At 47.1% G+C, this 16,162-nt stretch overlaps 1 protein-coding gene across 1 annotated transcript in view; it reads right to left on the bottom strand.

The window, feature by feature from the left end:
- Positions 1 to 16,162, bottom strand: part of SFXN5 (sideroflexin 5) — a gene marked incomplete at its 5' end in the record, with an annotated part of 451,990 nt that overhangs the window by 342,749 nt on the left and 93,079 nt on the right. The window contains one exon of the mRNA XM_082264426.1: positions 770 to 847. Coding sequence (XP_082120552.1) covers positions 770 to 847 — 78 coding nt within the window. The remainder of the gene's footprint in view (positions 1 to 769; positions 848 to 16,162) is intronic.

The following is a 16,162-nucleotide window of genomic DNA, read 5'->3' on the forward strand; positions in this document are numbered from 1 at the left end:
CTTCCGAGTGGTGTGCGACCAATTTCTTCATTCATTCTGTTAGCGGTGGCGAGCCGGGGTTCAGCACCAATTATGGATACAGACCCACCTGTTACTCCTCTTCACGGTTAGAGGCAAGAAAACCCTAAAAAGAGGAAGGTTTTGGAGTGGATGCACTCCTAATGCTCTTATTAGCTAGGTCACAGTGTGGAAATCCACATACACTCACAGCTTTTTATAAATCCAACAAAAAGCTGGAAACTCAGTGCTTCTTCTTAAAAGACCCTTTATTGATGCACAAAAGCAAATACAATGTCCATAAATGCTAACGCGTTTCGGCCTCAGCCTTCCTCCTAGCATGTTAGGAGGAAGGCTGAGTACGAAACACGTTAGCATCTAGGACATTGTATTTGCTGTTGTGAATCAATAAAAAATCTTTTAAGAAGAAACACTGAGTTTCCGGCTTTTTGTTGGATTTATCTACAGTGAACTGGTTGGCCTGAGCACCGGCACTCTCTCTTTACATCATTTATATGGAGGTAGAGCTTGGGTGAGTCTTGCATATATGTTCACAGCTTTTTCCATGCCGGTCCCACCCTGAGCAACTGGTTATGGCTGAGGAAAGACCAGGTGACCCACCTCGAAGAAAAAAACCCACCAAGAAAATTGTATGGAAATGGCTCTCAAGTGTATCAGACATGGTGCCCAGAGAGCTAGCCAATAGGTTTGCCGCGATTAGGCCTTCGGCTAAATGGACATAAACACACATAACCACGGTTCACAAACCTACCTCCGAATTGGAGACTCCGGGGGGCAGTGTTCCATGTTTATAATCCTCCAGAAGCTGTACGACCTCCTTAAGGCGACTCTGAAAAACACAAGGAGGATTTATTTATACCTCACTATCTATGTCATCTGATCAGCCAACGAGAAGAGCAAGAATCCACCCGCACTGCCATGTTTAATTGCTTGTTTAGACGTAGGGGTCGTAGAAAAGAAGAACTACTTACCTCCTCTGTGCGTCTTCTCCCTCATATTCCAGCAGTTTAAGGTCCTGACATCATCAAGGCCATTGCAGGGTCTACCATGATGACGCCAAGGGACAGACCACTGCCAGGGCATGGGGGAGTGATGAGCAGAGGATCGGGCAAGTTAAACTGCTTTTACTAAACGTGCAGTTTAAGTGGTTGTAAACCCTTCTATATACCCAGTGAGGTGACTCGCCCCAGGTGATACACAGAAATTAAACAAATCCTCCTACATGAGTTGTATCTGTTTATCTGCAGTCTTTGCTTCTCTATATCCATTCAAAGTCCAGAGTTTTTAAAGCTTGTTTGAGCAGTCAGAAAAAAGGGTCAGAGAGCGGAAATTACACACTGTCAAGCACAAAAAAGAGGGGTCTGAGAGCTGAATGTATGGAACAGAGCTGGGGTTGTCAATCACAGGCTGTGTCCTGGAGCTCCCTTCCCATCACCTTTTTTCTCTTAGTGTCAGGAAAATTTGTTAGAAGGAGGATGCAGACAGAAATGACACTTAGTGCTCTGGAATGAGACAAGTACACACTATAGAGAAGGGGTGTGAAACTCGATTTCATTGTGGGCCGCATCAACATTATGGTTGCCTTCAAAGGGCCGGTTGTATTTGTAAGACTAGATGTCAAAAGCATCCCCCCCCCTCCCTACATCAGATATCAAGAGCCCCCTTCACCATCAGAAGTCAGGTGTCCCCCACCCTTTCTTATATCAAAGTGCACCCCCCCCCTTACAATGTGCTGCTGCTGGGAAGAAGCTTGGGGCAAAGCTGGGAAGCAAAAAAAAGCAGGGTTTGGAGGAGGACCAGAGGAGGGCTGGAGTCTGCTGAATGCTGGACCAGGGGAGGCGGAGACTAGAAGGTGCAGCAACTGCACAGAGAGGCACAGGATCTGTAGGAGTAATTCTGTCCTCCTCTCTGCTACCGACTGCTGAGCCAAGGGGGGGGGGGCAGAGGGGAGGGGGTGCCACATAGCTGCAGGAGAGGTGTGAGGGCCACATGAAATGACCTGGAGGGCCGAATTCGGCCCGTGAGCCTTGTGTTTAACACGTGCTATAGAGGAATATGCTTTTCACATCTGAGGCTTACGACCACTTTGACCCTTGCTGTACAGGCACAGAACAGGTAGAGCCATGCTGCAAGGGGGGATTTTAAAATGTCCCGGAATTGGGTTTAAATATCAATCCACAAAAAAACACAACACATGCAGTACATTTACAAGGGTCTTATTTACTCATTTTTATGACAATTACCTGCATGCACATTATTCAAACTTTTTTTTTGTAGTATTTTGAATGCTAAATTTCATTTGCTGAATCTACAAGGTGTCTACTGTCCACAAGAAAGTCACTTGGGGTCAATATAAAACAAAAATTCATGAAATAAAATAATAATTTATTAGAAACAGAGGTTTTTCATAGTTAAATATTCATTTTATGTGAAAATGAGATTCCGCACCTATACAATATCTCAATAAATTAACACTTTTACTGGGAAAACGATAAAATGCAGTTATAGTAACGCTTCAGATTTGAGTTCATGTCAATGAAATGATTTCAGTTTAGCAATATAGATATTGCTATAGTAAGAAACAATAAAGTAAAAAACAATGGCCAGAGGGGTGACCTATGAGCCAGACAAATAAGGGGGGGGGGGGGGGGATGGCCTATGGGGTCTACGCAAGTGCTTCCCGCATTGGGGCTCTCCAGCCAATTGCAGTCCTTTGCCTTTAACCAGCCCTTGGAACACTAGTCCTTCCATTGACACCACTGATTGGACACTATTTCTCCCATTGACACCAATGATGGGACACTATTTCCCCCAGTGATACCAATGATGGGACACTATTCCTCTCACTGATACCAATGATGGGACACTAGTCCTCCCATTGACACCAATGATGGGGCACTATTCCTCCCACTGATACCAATAATGGGGCACTACTCCCCCCCCCCCCACTGATACCAATAATGGGGCACTATTCCTCCCACTGATACCAATGATGGGGCACCATTCCTCCCACTGATATCAATAATGGTCCACCACTCCTCCCACTGATACCAATAATGGGGCATTATTCCTCCCACTGATATCAATAATGGTCCACCACTCCTCCCACTGATACCAATAATGGGGCACTATTCCTCCCACTGATACCAATGATGGGGCACTATTCCTCCCACTGATACCAATAATGGGGCACTATTCCTCCCACTGATACCAATGATGGGGCACTATTCCTCCCACTGATACCAATGATGGGGCACAATTCCTCCCACTGATACCAATGATAGAGCACCATTCCTCCCACTGATACTAAACAGGGCATTGGTCCTCCCTTTGATACCAAAGATGGGGCACTATTCCCCCAACTGACCCCAAATGATGGGGCATTAGTCCTCCCTCTACCAGGGCTCACTACCATAGGAACCTGACATGACCTCTTTCGATAATGTCACAGCACTGCCCAGTGCTGTATTTTGGCCTCGGCCAACAAGGCCCAGGCCTAGGGCAGCACTTTGCAGGGGGGCAGCAAAAAAGCCGCCCCCTCCTCCATCTGAGACTCTTTTGGCCACTGGTTGCTAGAGCCGCCTCTCCCACCTCTCTCTCTCTTTCACCCCTCCTTTCTCTCTCACCTCTCTCTCTCTCACACCCCCCATCTCTTTCTCTCTCACCCCCCTCTCTCTCAGCCCCTCCTCTCTCATCCCCCCTCTCTCATCCCCCTCTCTCCCTCTATTTCTCTCTCTCTCATCCCCCATCTCTCTTACCCCCCTCTCTCTCTCTCATCCCCTCTCTCACCTCCCCTCTCCCTCTCATCTTCCTCTCTCTCTCTCTCTCTCTCTCACCCCCCTCTCTCTCTCTTTCTCTCTCTCTCACCCCCCCCTCTCTCTCTCACCCCCCTCATCCCCCCTCTCTCTCTCACCCCCTTTCTCTCTCATCCCCCCTCTCTCATCCCTTTTCTCTCTCTCCCTCCCCCCTCTCTCTCATCCCCCTCCCTCCCTCACCCACCCCCCTTTCTCTCCCCCATCCCCCTTTTCTCTCCCTCCCTCACCCACCCCCATCCCCCTTTTCTCTCCCTCCCTCACCCACCCCCCATCCCCCTTTTCTCTCCCTCCCTCACCCACCCCCCCTCTCTCTCTCTCTCTCTCTCTCTCTCTCTCAGATCTCAGGGGTTCATGCTGGGACTTGGAGTACTTAAATTTTGGAGGGAGTCACATCTGTTAAAAAGGAAGGAGTGGGCACAATGTCAGCCTCCCCGAAATTGCTTCTATCCCAGATGCACATGTGTGGGCCAGGTATGGAATCATCTATCTAGCACACATAGTCACCAATGGAGTCCTTAAATCCTTTGACGCCCTAAAGGGGCAATACGGCATCCCTAACCATCTGTTCTTTCGCTACCTTCAACTCAGACATGCCTTCTCTGCTCAATTCCCCCGACCTGTTCCTGACTTGGCCCCGATTTCGATTTTGGAGGTGGTGATGGGTTCTGAGTCTAAACAACTCATTTCCCATATGTACAATGCCCTACTTACGCCGGCGTCCACGGTCTTGGCGTATGCAGTCAAAACTAAATGGGAGGGAGATGTCGGGACGATTGATGATGAGGAATGGGAGGATGCCCTCGATAATTGTAAACTAGTATCCCCGAAACTTTCGGATCGCTTAACTCAACTATATGTCCTCCACAGGGCCTACCTGACGCCGGTGATGGTGGCAACCTATCGCAGTGAGACCTCTGGTCAATGCCCCATGTGTAAGCTGGAACGTGGCACCTTTTATCATTTGTTCTGGTCCTGTTCGGAGGTTCAGGGCTTCTGGGGGCAGGTGGTTAGATTTCTCCATGACACCATGGGTTCCCCCTTGACGCTGGCCCCGAAGTTCTGTTTATTGGGGATACCCCCTGATGTTAGCACGGATAAATACACTACCCTGTTTCTACATGAGACACTGTTCCTCGCCAGAAAATGTATAGCACGCCGCTGGATGAGGGACTCACCCCCCTCTTTCCAGGACTGGCTCCGGGAGGTTAATGCAACTCTGCCCTATAAAAAACTGGTCTATACCCATAGAGGATGCACGTCCAAATATAACAAGATATGGGATAGGTGGGTTCAGGCCCCGGAGACCTGTGTGTCACCTTGATAATGCTGATTGTCAGCCCTGTCCATCCGTGGGGGGTGTCGCAGCTGCCCCTCATAGCAGGCGCGGCGCGGCACCTACTTTTACCTACAGAATGGAATTCCTGTCAGATGTGTGTATTCGCTGTGCCCCTCGGCTCTTATCGCAGTGATGGATTTTCTCCCTTTTTTTTTTTTTTTTTTTTTCTCTCTTTTTATGGTGTTAGTTTGATACCTGTTTGTTAACCCAGCTGTATTGTTCCTCTCACGTTTTCATGATACCTGTGTGCATACTTCTGTGTATTTGACTTTATGCTTCAATACAATAAAGACTTTGTTGATTTAAAAAAAGAAAAAAGGAAGGAGTGGGGCAAATTTACATAGGAGTCGGAAGGGGGGTGCCCAATTTTAGTCTTGCCTAGGGCAGCACAAAGCCAAAATACACCACTGGCACTGCCCCCTTCTATGTATGCCGACTGCGAGATGAACCCACAAGAGTAGCAAAAAGGGGTGTTAAGGCGCCGCTACTTTCTTGCATCCCTGGAGAACAGAGAAAAAGTTCACATGACCACTGCAATAATGCAGCATAAAAAGGTATCTTTTGTCTGATTTTAAAGCTAGGAGCATTGTGACTGGGGATCGTTGTGCAATTACTATAAACCTTCAGATCCATTTTACCTGCTTTCTGTCCTTTGTGTGAATTGCACAGCAAGGGGTGCAATAAGTATGCTGGTCCATGGCAGGCCTAATATATCTATACCGTGTGAATCCAGGCAAACAGCAAACCAAGTAAGCAATGTAAATATTTCTAGAAAATAGTCCCCGATGTCCCCTCAGGACAGAGCTAGTGAGTCAGAAACACAAACAGATTTCCATTGTCGGAAGCCTTTCACAAGCTGTAATTGAATTCTCTATCACGCTACATTGCTGCTATATTGTAAGGTATAGTCGCACCTTTCTGATCTCTGCCTGATAATTATCTCTGGAGCAGATTACAGCGCATTAAATCTCCCCTACGCTATATTCTCCGGGGGCACATGGAAACAAGGTGACCTGAAACACCACCAACACCAACTCACAAAAGTCAATTAGAAAATAGAAAAACATTAAAAAATAACTATTGGTGAACACCAACATGACATACAGTGGGTACGGAAAGTATTCAGACCCCCTTAAATTTTTCACTCTTTGTTATATTGCAGCCATTTGCTAAAATCATTTAAGTTCATTCTTCTTCCTCATGAATGTACACATAGCACCCCATACTGACAGAAAAACACAGAATTGTTGACATTGTTGCAGATTTATTAAAAAAGAAAAACTGAAATATCACATGGTCCTAAGTATTCAGACCCTTTGCTCAGTATTTAGTAGAAGCCCCCTTTTGATCTAATACAGCCAGGAGTCTTTTTGGGAAAGATGCAACAAGTCTTTCACACCTGGATTTGGGGATCCTCTGCCATTCCTCCTTGCAGATCCTCTCCAGTTCTGTCAGGTTGGATGGTAAACGTTGGTGGACAGCCATTTTTAGGTCTCTCCAGAGATGCTCAATTGGGTTTAAGTCAGGGCTCTGGCTGGGCCATTCAAGAACAGTCACGGAGTTGTTGTGAAGCCACTCCTGCGTTATTTTAGCTGTGTGCTTAGGGTCATTGTCTTGTTGGAAGGTAAACCTTCGGCCCAGTCTGAGGTCCAGAGCACTCTGGAGAAGGTTTTTGTCCAGGATATCCCTGTACTTGGCCGCATTCATCTTTCCCTCGATTGCAACCAGTCGTCCTGTCCCTGAGGCTGAAAAACACCCCCACAGCATGATGCTGCCACCACCATGCTTCACTGTTGGGACTGTATTGGACAGGTGATGAGCAGTGCCTGGTATTCTCCACACATACCGCTTAGAATTTAGGCCAAAAAGTTCTATTTTGGTCTCATCAGACCAGAGAATCCTTTTTCTCACCATCTTGGAGTCCTTCAGGTGTTTTTAGCAAACTCCATGCGGGCTTTCATGTGTCTTACACTGAGGAGAGGCTTCCGTCGGGCCACTCTGCCATAAAGCCCCGACTGGTGGAGGGCTGCAGTGATGGTTGACTTTCTACAACTTTCTCCCATCTCCTGACTGCATCTCTGGAGCTCAGCCACAGTGATCTTTGGGTTCTTCTTTACCTCTCTCACCAAGGCTCTTCTCCCCCGATAGCTCAGTTTGGCCGGACAGCCAGCTCTAGGAAGGGTTCTGGTCATCCCAAACGTCTTCCATTTGAGGATTATGGAGGCCACTGTGCTCTTAGGAACCTTAAGTGCAGCAGAAATCTTTTTGTAACCTTGGCCAGATCTGTGCCTTGCCACAATTCTGTCTCTGAGCTCTTCAGGCAGTTCCTTTGACCTCATGATTCTCATTTGCTCTGACATGCATTGTGATCTGGAAGTTCTTATATAGACAGGTGTGTGGCTTTCCTAATCAAGTCCAATCAGTATAATCATACACAGCTGGACTCAAATGAAGGTGTAGAACCATCTCAAGGATGATCAGAAGAAATGGAAAGCACCTGAGTTAAATATATGAGTGTCACAGCAAAGGGTCTGAATACTTAGGACCATGTGATATTTCAGTTTTTCTTTTTTAATAAATCTGCAACAATGTCAACAATTCTGTGTTTTTCTGTCAGTATGGGGTGCTATGTGTACATTCATGAGGAAGAAGAATGAACTTAAATGATTTTAGCAAATGGCTGCAATATAACAAAGAGTGAAAAATTTAAGGGGGTCTGAATACTTTCCGTACCCACTGTATATAATACCGTCTGTAACCATAAGATCACAGTTTGCTTTCTGAGCCCCTCCTGTAACAGTTTTATTATCAATTGATCCCTTATATTCCACTTCCTTTTACAGGGTGACAACACTATTCGCCCTGCATTGAAACCATGAATCAGCGTTGTCACTCTGTTGTACCCTGTGTACTGTGTAGTCTATGGCTAGGTTCATATCGATGTGATGGGGGACTGTACGGACTTGTAAAATTAATAATTAAATCAATTGACTGATCAAATTAGTGTATTCATCAAGCAATGTGACTACATCAGTCTAGCAGAGCACCCTCTAAAAGGTAAATAGTGAGGAATAAAACAGTGATAAAGTCCAGATGTCATATATACAATCTGTGAATAATCAAATGGACTCCAGCAGTGTCCACCTCCATGCTGATCAAATCAATTGACAGTGCTCCGTGTTCCACCACCACCATGCATTCAAGCCTCTCACCTTCCAATCTGACCCCCGTATCAGTGGTTCAGATTAAGCAGTTCCCTTCAGGGATAGTGCACAGATAGAGACCTGGAGCTGAAGGTTTATCCCGGAACCGACAATGGATCACTCACAGTTTGGACCAAGCATAGATGCATGAAAAAATAACACACATCTAGTGCTCTCTGAATTATTCCCAAAAATAGTTTATTAAACTGGTAGGTCACTATGGCGCTTTTCCACTGCATGGAACCGAACGGTTCGGCTCGCTTTTGCGCTTTTCCACTGCATGGTACCGCATGGCACGGTGTTGGAACGGTTCGGTACGGTACGGTGGCGCTTTTCCACTACATGGAACGGTTCGGTACGGTACAGTACGGCGGCGCTTTTCCACTACATGGAACCGAACGGTACGGCTCGCCTAAACGGTACCACCTCGGTTGTGGTTCCAAGAGGGCCGTACCGATACCATATCCCACAATCCTTTGCATGCAGCCTTGACTATTTGTCACTACTAGCCACTGATTGGTCAGAGAATCGTTGTTATCCCACCCACTTACTACTTTAGTGGAAAAGCAAACCGTACCAAACCATTCCAACACCGTATCATGCGGTACCATGCAGTGGAAAACCAAACCGAGCCAAGCAGGGCCGAGTGGAGCCGAGCCGGTACTTGCAGTGGAAAAGTGCCAATACAAACATGGCACTTCAGTAGTGCGGACTGCATCAGCGTTCTCAGTGGAAGGACGATGTGACGTATAACTGACAGGCTCCGCCCCCTATACGCGTTATATCGGGCGTTGACTTCTTCAATAGGTAGGTAAATATAGCACCAACAATTTACTCAGCACTTTACATACTGTTCAATTACATCAGTCCCTGCCCTCAAGGAGCTTACAACCTAAGATCCTTATCTCACATGCATGCTCACACATTCTAGGGTCAATATAGAGGAAACCGGTGAACCCAGAGGAAACCCAAGCAAGGCCGAGGAGAACATGCAAACTCCATGTAGATAGTGTCCAGACTGGGATTTCAAACCAGGGACCCCATACTGCAAGTCACTGTGTTGTCCTTCCTTAACCAAAACACTGCAACTGCTTTAGCAAACTAGATGCCAATTAGTTGTGACTTACATCTACTTGTTTCAGATTCAATATTCTTCCCAATTTTGTTTATTAAAAGTCTTGCAATCAATAAGCATAAAATCAATATACATAAATAAATATATACATATTTACATGAAAAGGGGGGAAAAAATACATAGCAAATTCTGCTCTCAAATAAAGACTGCCTTTACAGCAAAAACAAAACTCACATCATGAAACACATCATTACCGGAAAAAATTATCTTAATAAGACTCACACCACCACACCAGACATCAAACCTGCGAGGTCAAGAAACAAAACCACTCCCATTATGCATGCAGCCCTTCTTCAAAAATGAAGATATTAACTAACAAAAGCTAAGGGCGTGAAAGAAATAGCATAGGAAAAAAGCTTTTCACCCAGAGATGGACAGGTCACCAAAAGCAGGTCTGATATTCCTCCACGCCCTTATCCAGACCGCTCGAGGCTCCCTGCCCTTCTCAAGACCCCGAATCTTCCCAACCTCACCCAGAATATCGTACACCACCACCTCGACAGGGAAGACTTTCTTCCGCAGGGTAATCTGGCACCGTGCATTCCACGTGAAGTAACGGACAACTATACTAACTAGAAAAAGTGTATCCAAATCAAAATCCCAGCGAGTCGGGAATGCCCCGTACACCCACTCCGCATAACTCATGCGATAGAGAAAGGGGATGCCTAGAGCCCTCCCCACCCTTTTATACACCTCTATGTTAAAGGGACACTGGAACAAAAAGTGGTCCATAGACTCAACTTTACCAACACACTCCGCTCTAGGACAATCCCGATCATCCACAGGGCGATGCTTCAGGTTCCCTCTCACATAGAGCCTTCCATGGAAAGCGAGCCAGGCTTGATCCCTAAACTTCAAAGGGATTCTTCCTAAGTTAATTAAACGCAACCCCTCCCTCATTGCGGGGCCTGGGCAAGCCCTTAAGGTCAGCGACACTCTGAAAGCAGAGCCCAAAATCCTCTTCTCCAGAAGCTTTCTGGGGAGGGACTTGATATCCCCCACTGTCACCTGCCACTGCCTAAGTATTTTCAGACACGGGGCAACATAAGCCGGAAGCTTGCCATGTCGGACTCTCAGACTTTTCACTGGCCCGCCATCTTCCCAGCATCGCAGAAAAGGCCTAAACCAAGATTGAAAAATACCCACCCATCCCGGCGGGGTCTCTGCTAACATATTACCAAGATTATACTTTATAAAAAGGAGAGAAAAGAAAACTATAGGGTTGACCATTCCTAGACCACCCTCCCGCCTGGACAGGTAAGTTACATTGCGTTTGATCAGGTTCAGCCTATTTCCCCATAACAGTTGGAAAAAGCAGCTGTACACCCTTGCATAGAGAGATTCCGGCAAGATACAGACAAAGCTGACATAAAAAAAGATTGGGATCAGGTAAGTTTTAATCAAGTCAACCCTTTCCCTCAAGGAAAGTTTCCATTTCTTCCAGCTTGCCACCTTGGCATTGGCATTCAACAACCTGCTTTCCCAATTTCGATGACCATAGTCACAGGACCAAATTTGATGCCCAACACTTTAATTTCCTGCTGGGGCTCTGGGAAGGCATCCGGAAGTTCGAAGCTTTCACCCTCCTCACCCATCCAGAAAACTTCACTCTTTTCATGATTGATTTTAGAGCCAGAAGCCTCAGTGTACTGCTCTATCACAGAGACCACCTCCTGCGCCTCCTCCATCCCAGAGATAATAACAGACACATCATCGGCATAGGCCACGACCTTCAAAGGCGGCACACCAGCAATGCCCAAAGGCACCCCACACAACGATCCACTCTCTAACCTTCTTATGAAGGGGTCGATTGCGAATACATATAGCAGGGGGCTCAAAGGACACCCCTGGCGCACACCAGAGCCAACCTCAAAAGGCCGTCCAACCCAACCATTAACAAGTGGGAAGCTCTCAGCCCCTTTATATAATGTTTTCAGCCAATCAATAAACCTCCCCTGCAGGCCGTATCTACCAAGTAGCAAATACAGGTACTCATGATTGACTCAATCAAAAGCCTTCGCCTGATCCAATGCCAGCAAGTACTTTCTCCATCCAGCAGCCCTGCATCGCTCCAAAGCCTCCCGGACAGCTAAAATTGCTGAAAAGGTACTTCTGCCCTGGACCGAGCAGTGCTGATGATTGGACAACAAATCGCCTGCTACTGACGACAAGCGCCAAAAAAGAATCTTCGCCAAAATCTTTCTATCAACATTGAGAAGACTGATGGGGCGCCAGTTCTCAATTATTGAGGGGTCTTTACCTTTTGACAGAAGAATCACAGCGGATTGCCTCATGGAGGGAGGGAGAGAACCCTCTTCTAAACAGCTGTTATAAACCTCCGCTAAAAAGGGAGCCAGAATGGACTTAAAACACTTGTAAAATTCAGCTGTCAACCCATCTGGCCCAGGCGACTTTTTGGTAGCCAGCTTCTCTATAGCACGAACTACCTCATCCGCTGAAATTGGTTCTGTCAAATCCATCAAAGGCAATGTATCATTTCCCAATCCTGGAGTAGAATCCAGAAAGCTTTCCATCCTGTCCCGACTAAGGTCCTTTCTTCCCAGAAGGTCTGCGTAATATGACCTGAAGATCTCCAGGATCCCTGATCTGGACTTAACCAGGGAACCCGTACTATCCCTCAGACCTATGACCGTCTTAACTGCTATGCCTTGCTTACAGTTCTGGTAAGGATCAGGCGAGTGATATTTCCCGTAATCTCTCTCCAGAACCAAGGAGGCATGTCGGTCGTATTGACACTTCCTAAGAAGAAGCTTTACCTCCGAGATCTCCCCTGGATCTCCTCCATACGAGACAAGACGATCAAGCTTCCTCCTCAAATGCTGGTAGGCAATATACATACCAAGCTGCTTCTTCTTACTTATGGCCTTGAAAAGTCCAATCGCCCTTTGTTTCACAAGCTCCCACCACTCTGACTTACTGCTGCAAAAGTCCAGAATAGAAACCTGTGCCTGAAAAAAATCCTCAAAGGATTGTCTTACCTCTACATCTTCCAGGAGAGCCAAATTCAGTTTCCAGGTACCCCTTTCCCTGGGTGGAGTGTCCGAGGCATTCAGAGTCACAGACAGCATACAGTGGTCAGAGAACTCCACCGCCCTCAACTCAGGAGCTGAGAAAGCAGAGTTCTCCTTTAAAAAAAACCTGTCTATCCTACTCTGACTATTCCCTCTCTGAAATGTGAATCCTGTGCTGCCAGGGCAGTGCTTAATGTGCACATCTACCAGGCCTGCTTGTCTAACCATATCTCTAAGAAAAACGCCATCATAACCCAGCCTGTCTATGGAGACCCTCCTGTCTTCAGGCCTAATTATGGTGTTAAAGTCACCTCCAAAGACAACCTGCTGGGATGTAAAAAGGAAGGGCTTGATCTTTGTGAAGAGGCATTTCCTGTCCCATTTTGACTGCGGTCCATAGATATTGATCAGGCGCAGGTCCTGCCCCCTAACAGAGACGTCTAAGACCATGCATCTCCCCATTTCTACCTCAATTACCCGCCGGCACGCTACCATATCGGTTTTAAAAAGAACCGCAACTCCGCTGCAAGGCTCAGCCGCAAGAGACCAAAAGGAGGGACCGCATCTCCACTCCCTTTTTGCTAGATGGACATCGGCCAAAGTATTGAGCCAGGTCTCTTGCAAAAATAAAATCTCAGCATCAAACTCACTGAGCAAAAATAAGGCAACATCACAAGCTCTTGCAGATTTCACGCTGGCGACATTAATGGTCGCCACCTTTATCAGAGCGGGCACTGCCATCAGGATGATTGGGGTAGTCGTTTCTTAACCTCCACCACACTCTCATCACCCGAGACAGCTCTTTTTACACTATGTGACTCCCCCTCATCCATAGATGATAAAGAAATGCATAAATCGGATACTAACTCCTCCCCTGATAACACAGAAAATGAGTTGCCAAGAGGAACCCCTCCTGGCTCTAACTGTAAGGAGGAAACGACCGCTTTACTGGTTTTCCTCTTTTTCTTCCTCCTTGTCCTCTCCCACCCCTCCTCATCCGAATCCTCCACAACAGAGGGTGAGACATGGGACATGGACACCCCTCCCTCAACCCCATCGACCCCACCACCATCCAGCACCCCTGCACCCTCTTGGCCGCGTTTGCGGTATCGAGAGACAGGGACTGGAGGTGGAGTAGGCCGAGGGGGAAGATCCACTATACCCGCCCCCCCAGCAGCTTCCGCTAGTCTGGAGGATCTACGCACAGTAGATGTAGGAACAACCACAGGAGGGACAGACTCAGGGACCACATCACCAGGGGAAACAAAATCTGACACAACAGACACAGGAAGGACAGACTCAGGGACCACCTCACTAGGGGAAACAGAATCTGACACAACAGACACAGGAGGGGCAGCAACAATTTCCTCTCTAACTTCAGCTGCTTCATCTTCTTTATCAAGCCTCTGCAGCTCAGTCTCCAACCCTGGCAAGTTATGCAGTGCCTCTGGGCACTGACTATATGGATGACCCAGCTGCTGGCACAAATTGCACAGAATCTGGGTGCATTCTCTGGCCAAATGGCCTAAATCCTGGCACAGTGAGCACTTCTTGTGGGTGCAGGACGATGCAAAGTGGCCTTTATCACCACATTTATTGCACACCTTAGGCTGACCTTGGTAGAAAATGGTCAGCCTATCCCTACCCAGAAAGGCTGAGCAGGGAAGGTGCTGAACTACATCGCCCAGCACCCCCCATTTTAGTGACACTGTCCAGGCCCCTGTCCATATCCCATGCTCATCAAGGACCTTCCGCAGTGGAGTGAGGACCTCGCCATATCGGCGTAGCCATACTAATAAATCAGCCTCTGGTATGGATTCGTTACACACCAAAATGGTCACTGATTTTATCAGAGGCTGCCTTGAGATCACTTTTGGCACCAAACCACTCCACTGCTGAAGGCCCTTGCACCTCCTAAATCTCTCCCAGAAGAGATCCAAACTTCCAGGTTTTACAAAGGACAAATCAAATTCATAACTCCCCACCGGGCAAATTAAAGCAAAAATATCACAAGCTTTAAACCCCATTTCCAAAATCAACTCAGCCACCCTCTCCCTTACTGGTGGAGTTCCATCCCCCACCCACCTCAACTGTACCACATTACTCCTCCTATACCCACCAAACCTCCCTGAATTTTGACTAATAACAGAATTCCCACCACCCACCCTGGTGTGACTCCCCAAAGCTGAAGCCTAGCTTCCAACATTCCTCCCAGCAGAAAATCCATCAGTTTTTTTTAAATTATCTGACACACACTTAGCAGATAACGATTGCACAGATTCGGGATTGATCTGTGCAATCGAATCTTTCCTCTGCTGAGCAGGAGGAGAAATGCCATTTTTATTTTTCCCAGCATTACTTACCCCTTCACCACCACCCACCACATTCATGGCTTTAACATTAATGTCATTTTTTATACTTGCTGGGATATTTATTATTGCTGTTGTCTTCACAGCAGAATCCATAGCTGCTGCTGCACTGGTAAGAGTTTCAGCGATCATCTTCTCTTCCACTGGGACAGAGTTTTCAGTTGTAAAAACAGAATCATGTTTTAACACAGCAGCAGGTAAAGCATTGCAGGATATTTCCATTGCTACTTCCATTCCACTCGCAGCACCATGTTGATCCCCTCCCCCACTAGCAATCAGCTGGTCAATCAGCCCTGGAACACTGGGAAACTCAGCTGAAGCAAACTCTATGGAGTTTGCAGCCATTTTGCTTGCAGAGGGACTACTGGTCTCAGCAGGAGCAGAAAAATCCATGCCTGGGGTGTTAGATGCAGGTCCATCCACATTTTTCTCACAATCTGGTGATTCGGTCAGGGATTTACCCTGCATGTCTGCACCAGATTTATCTTCAGCAGTAACTCCAATATGCAGTTCCTTCTCACCTGGGACACCATCCACTACAGCAGGTGGGGCAGACATGCTGGAAGGCAACATGGTGTACTGGGATTTCTCCACCAGTACTGGCTTTGCTGGTTTGAATCTCCTCTGCCCATCCTCAGGGATTTCTGATGGATCATCAGAAAAGACAAACTTGTCTGCTTTCAGGGGTGACTCCATCTCCTGGATAAATGTCAGGGATCCATGTCCACTCTCAACCCCCTGGCTGGTTACCGCTGGCGATTCCCAGTCCTGATATGGGGGGAGAGGTGCAGAGGCAGATGGAGCCTGGTCATCCATTAACGGAAGCTGCTGATCCACAGAACTTGCTGATGCTTGGCTGGTAAAACGCCTCTCATTGTCAAACTTTTCTTTAAATGCTCCACTTCTGTCTTTCAGCCTTTCCAATAATAAAGATTGTTCCTTTACCTTTTCTTCCAATTCCTGTAACTCAGGCTTCATGGCTGTGCGATTTTTACTCCAGGCCTGGAAATACTTGGTTTTGAAGGATTTGTGTTCAGCCATTAAAACTTTAAGTTTTTCTTCCGCTCTCCCAATCGCCCTAAAACGATTGATAACCTTCTGGCTGAAGACATCCGCATTCTCACCGGGGCCTGGACCCACAGACAGGTCCTCCACCTCCTCCTCACTAGGCCCCGTGTCATCAGGGGGATCCCTCCCAGGGCCTCCCCCAGGATCAGGCATTGTTCCTGGGCCAAGCTAGCAAGCAAGGCCCAG

This window comes from Pelophylax lessonae (assembly GCF_965119305.1).
Source record: "Pelophylax lessonae genome assembly, chromosome: 1".
Classification (NCBI taxonomy): Eukaryota; Metazoa; Chordata; class Amphibia; order Anura; family Ranidae; genus Pelophylax; species Pelophylax lessonae.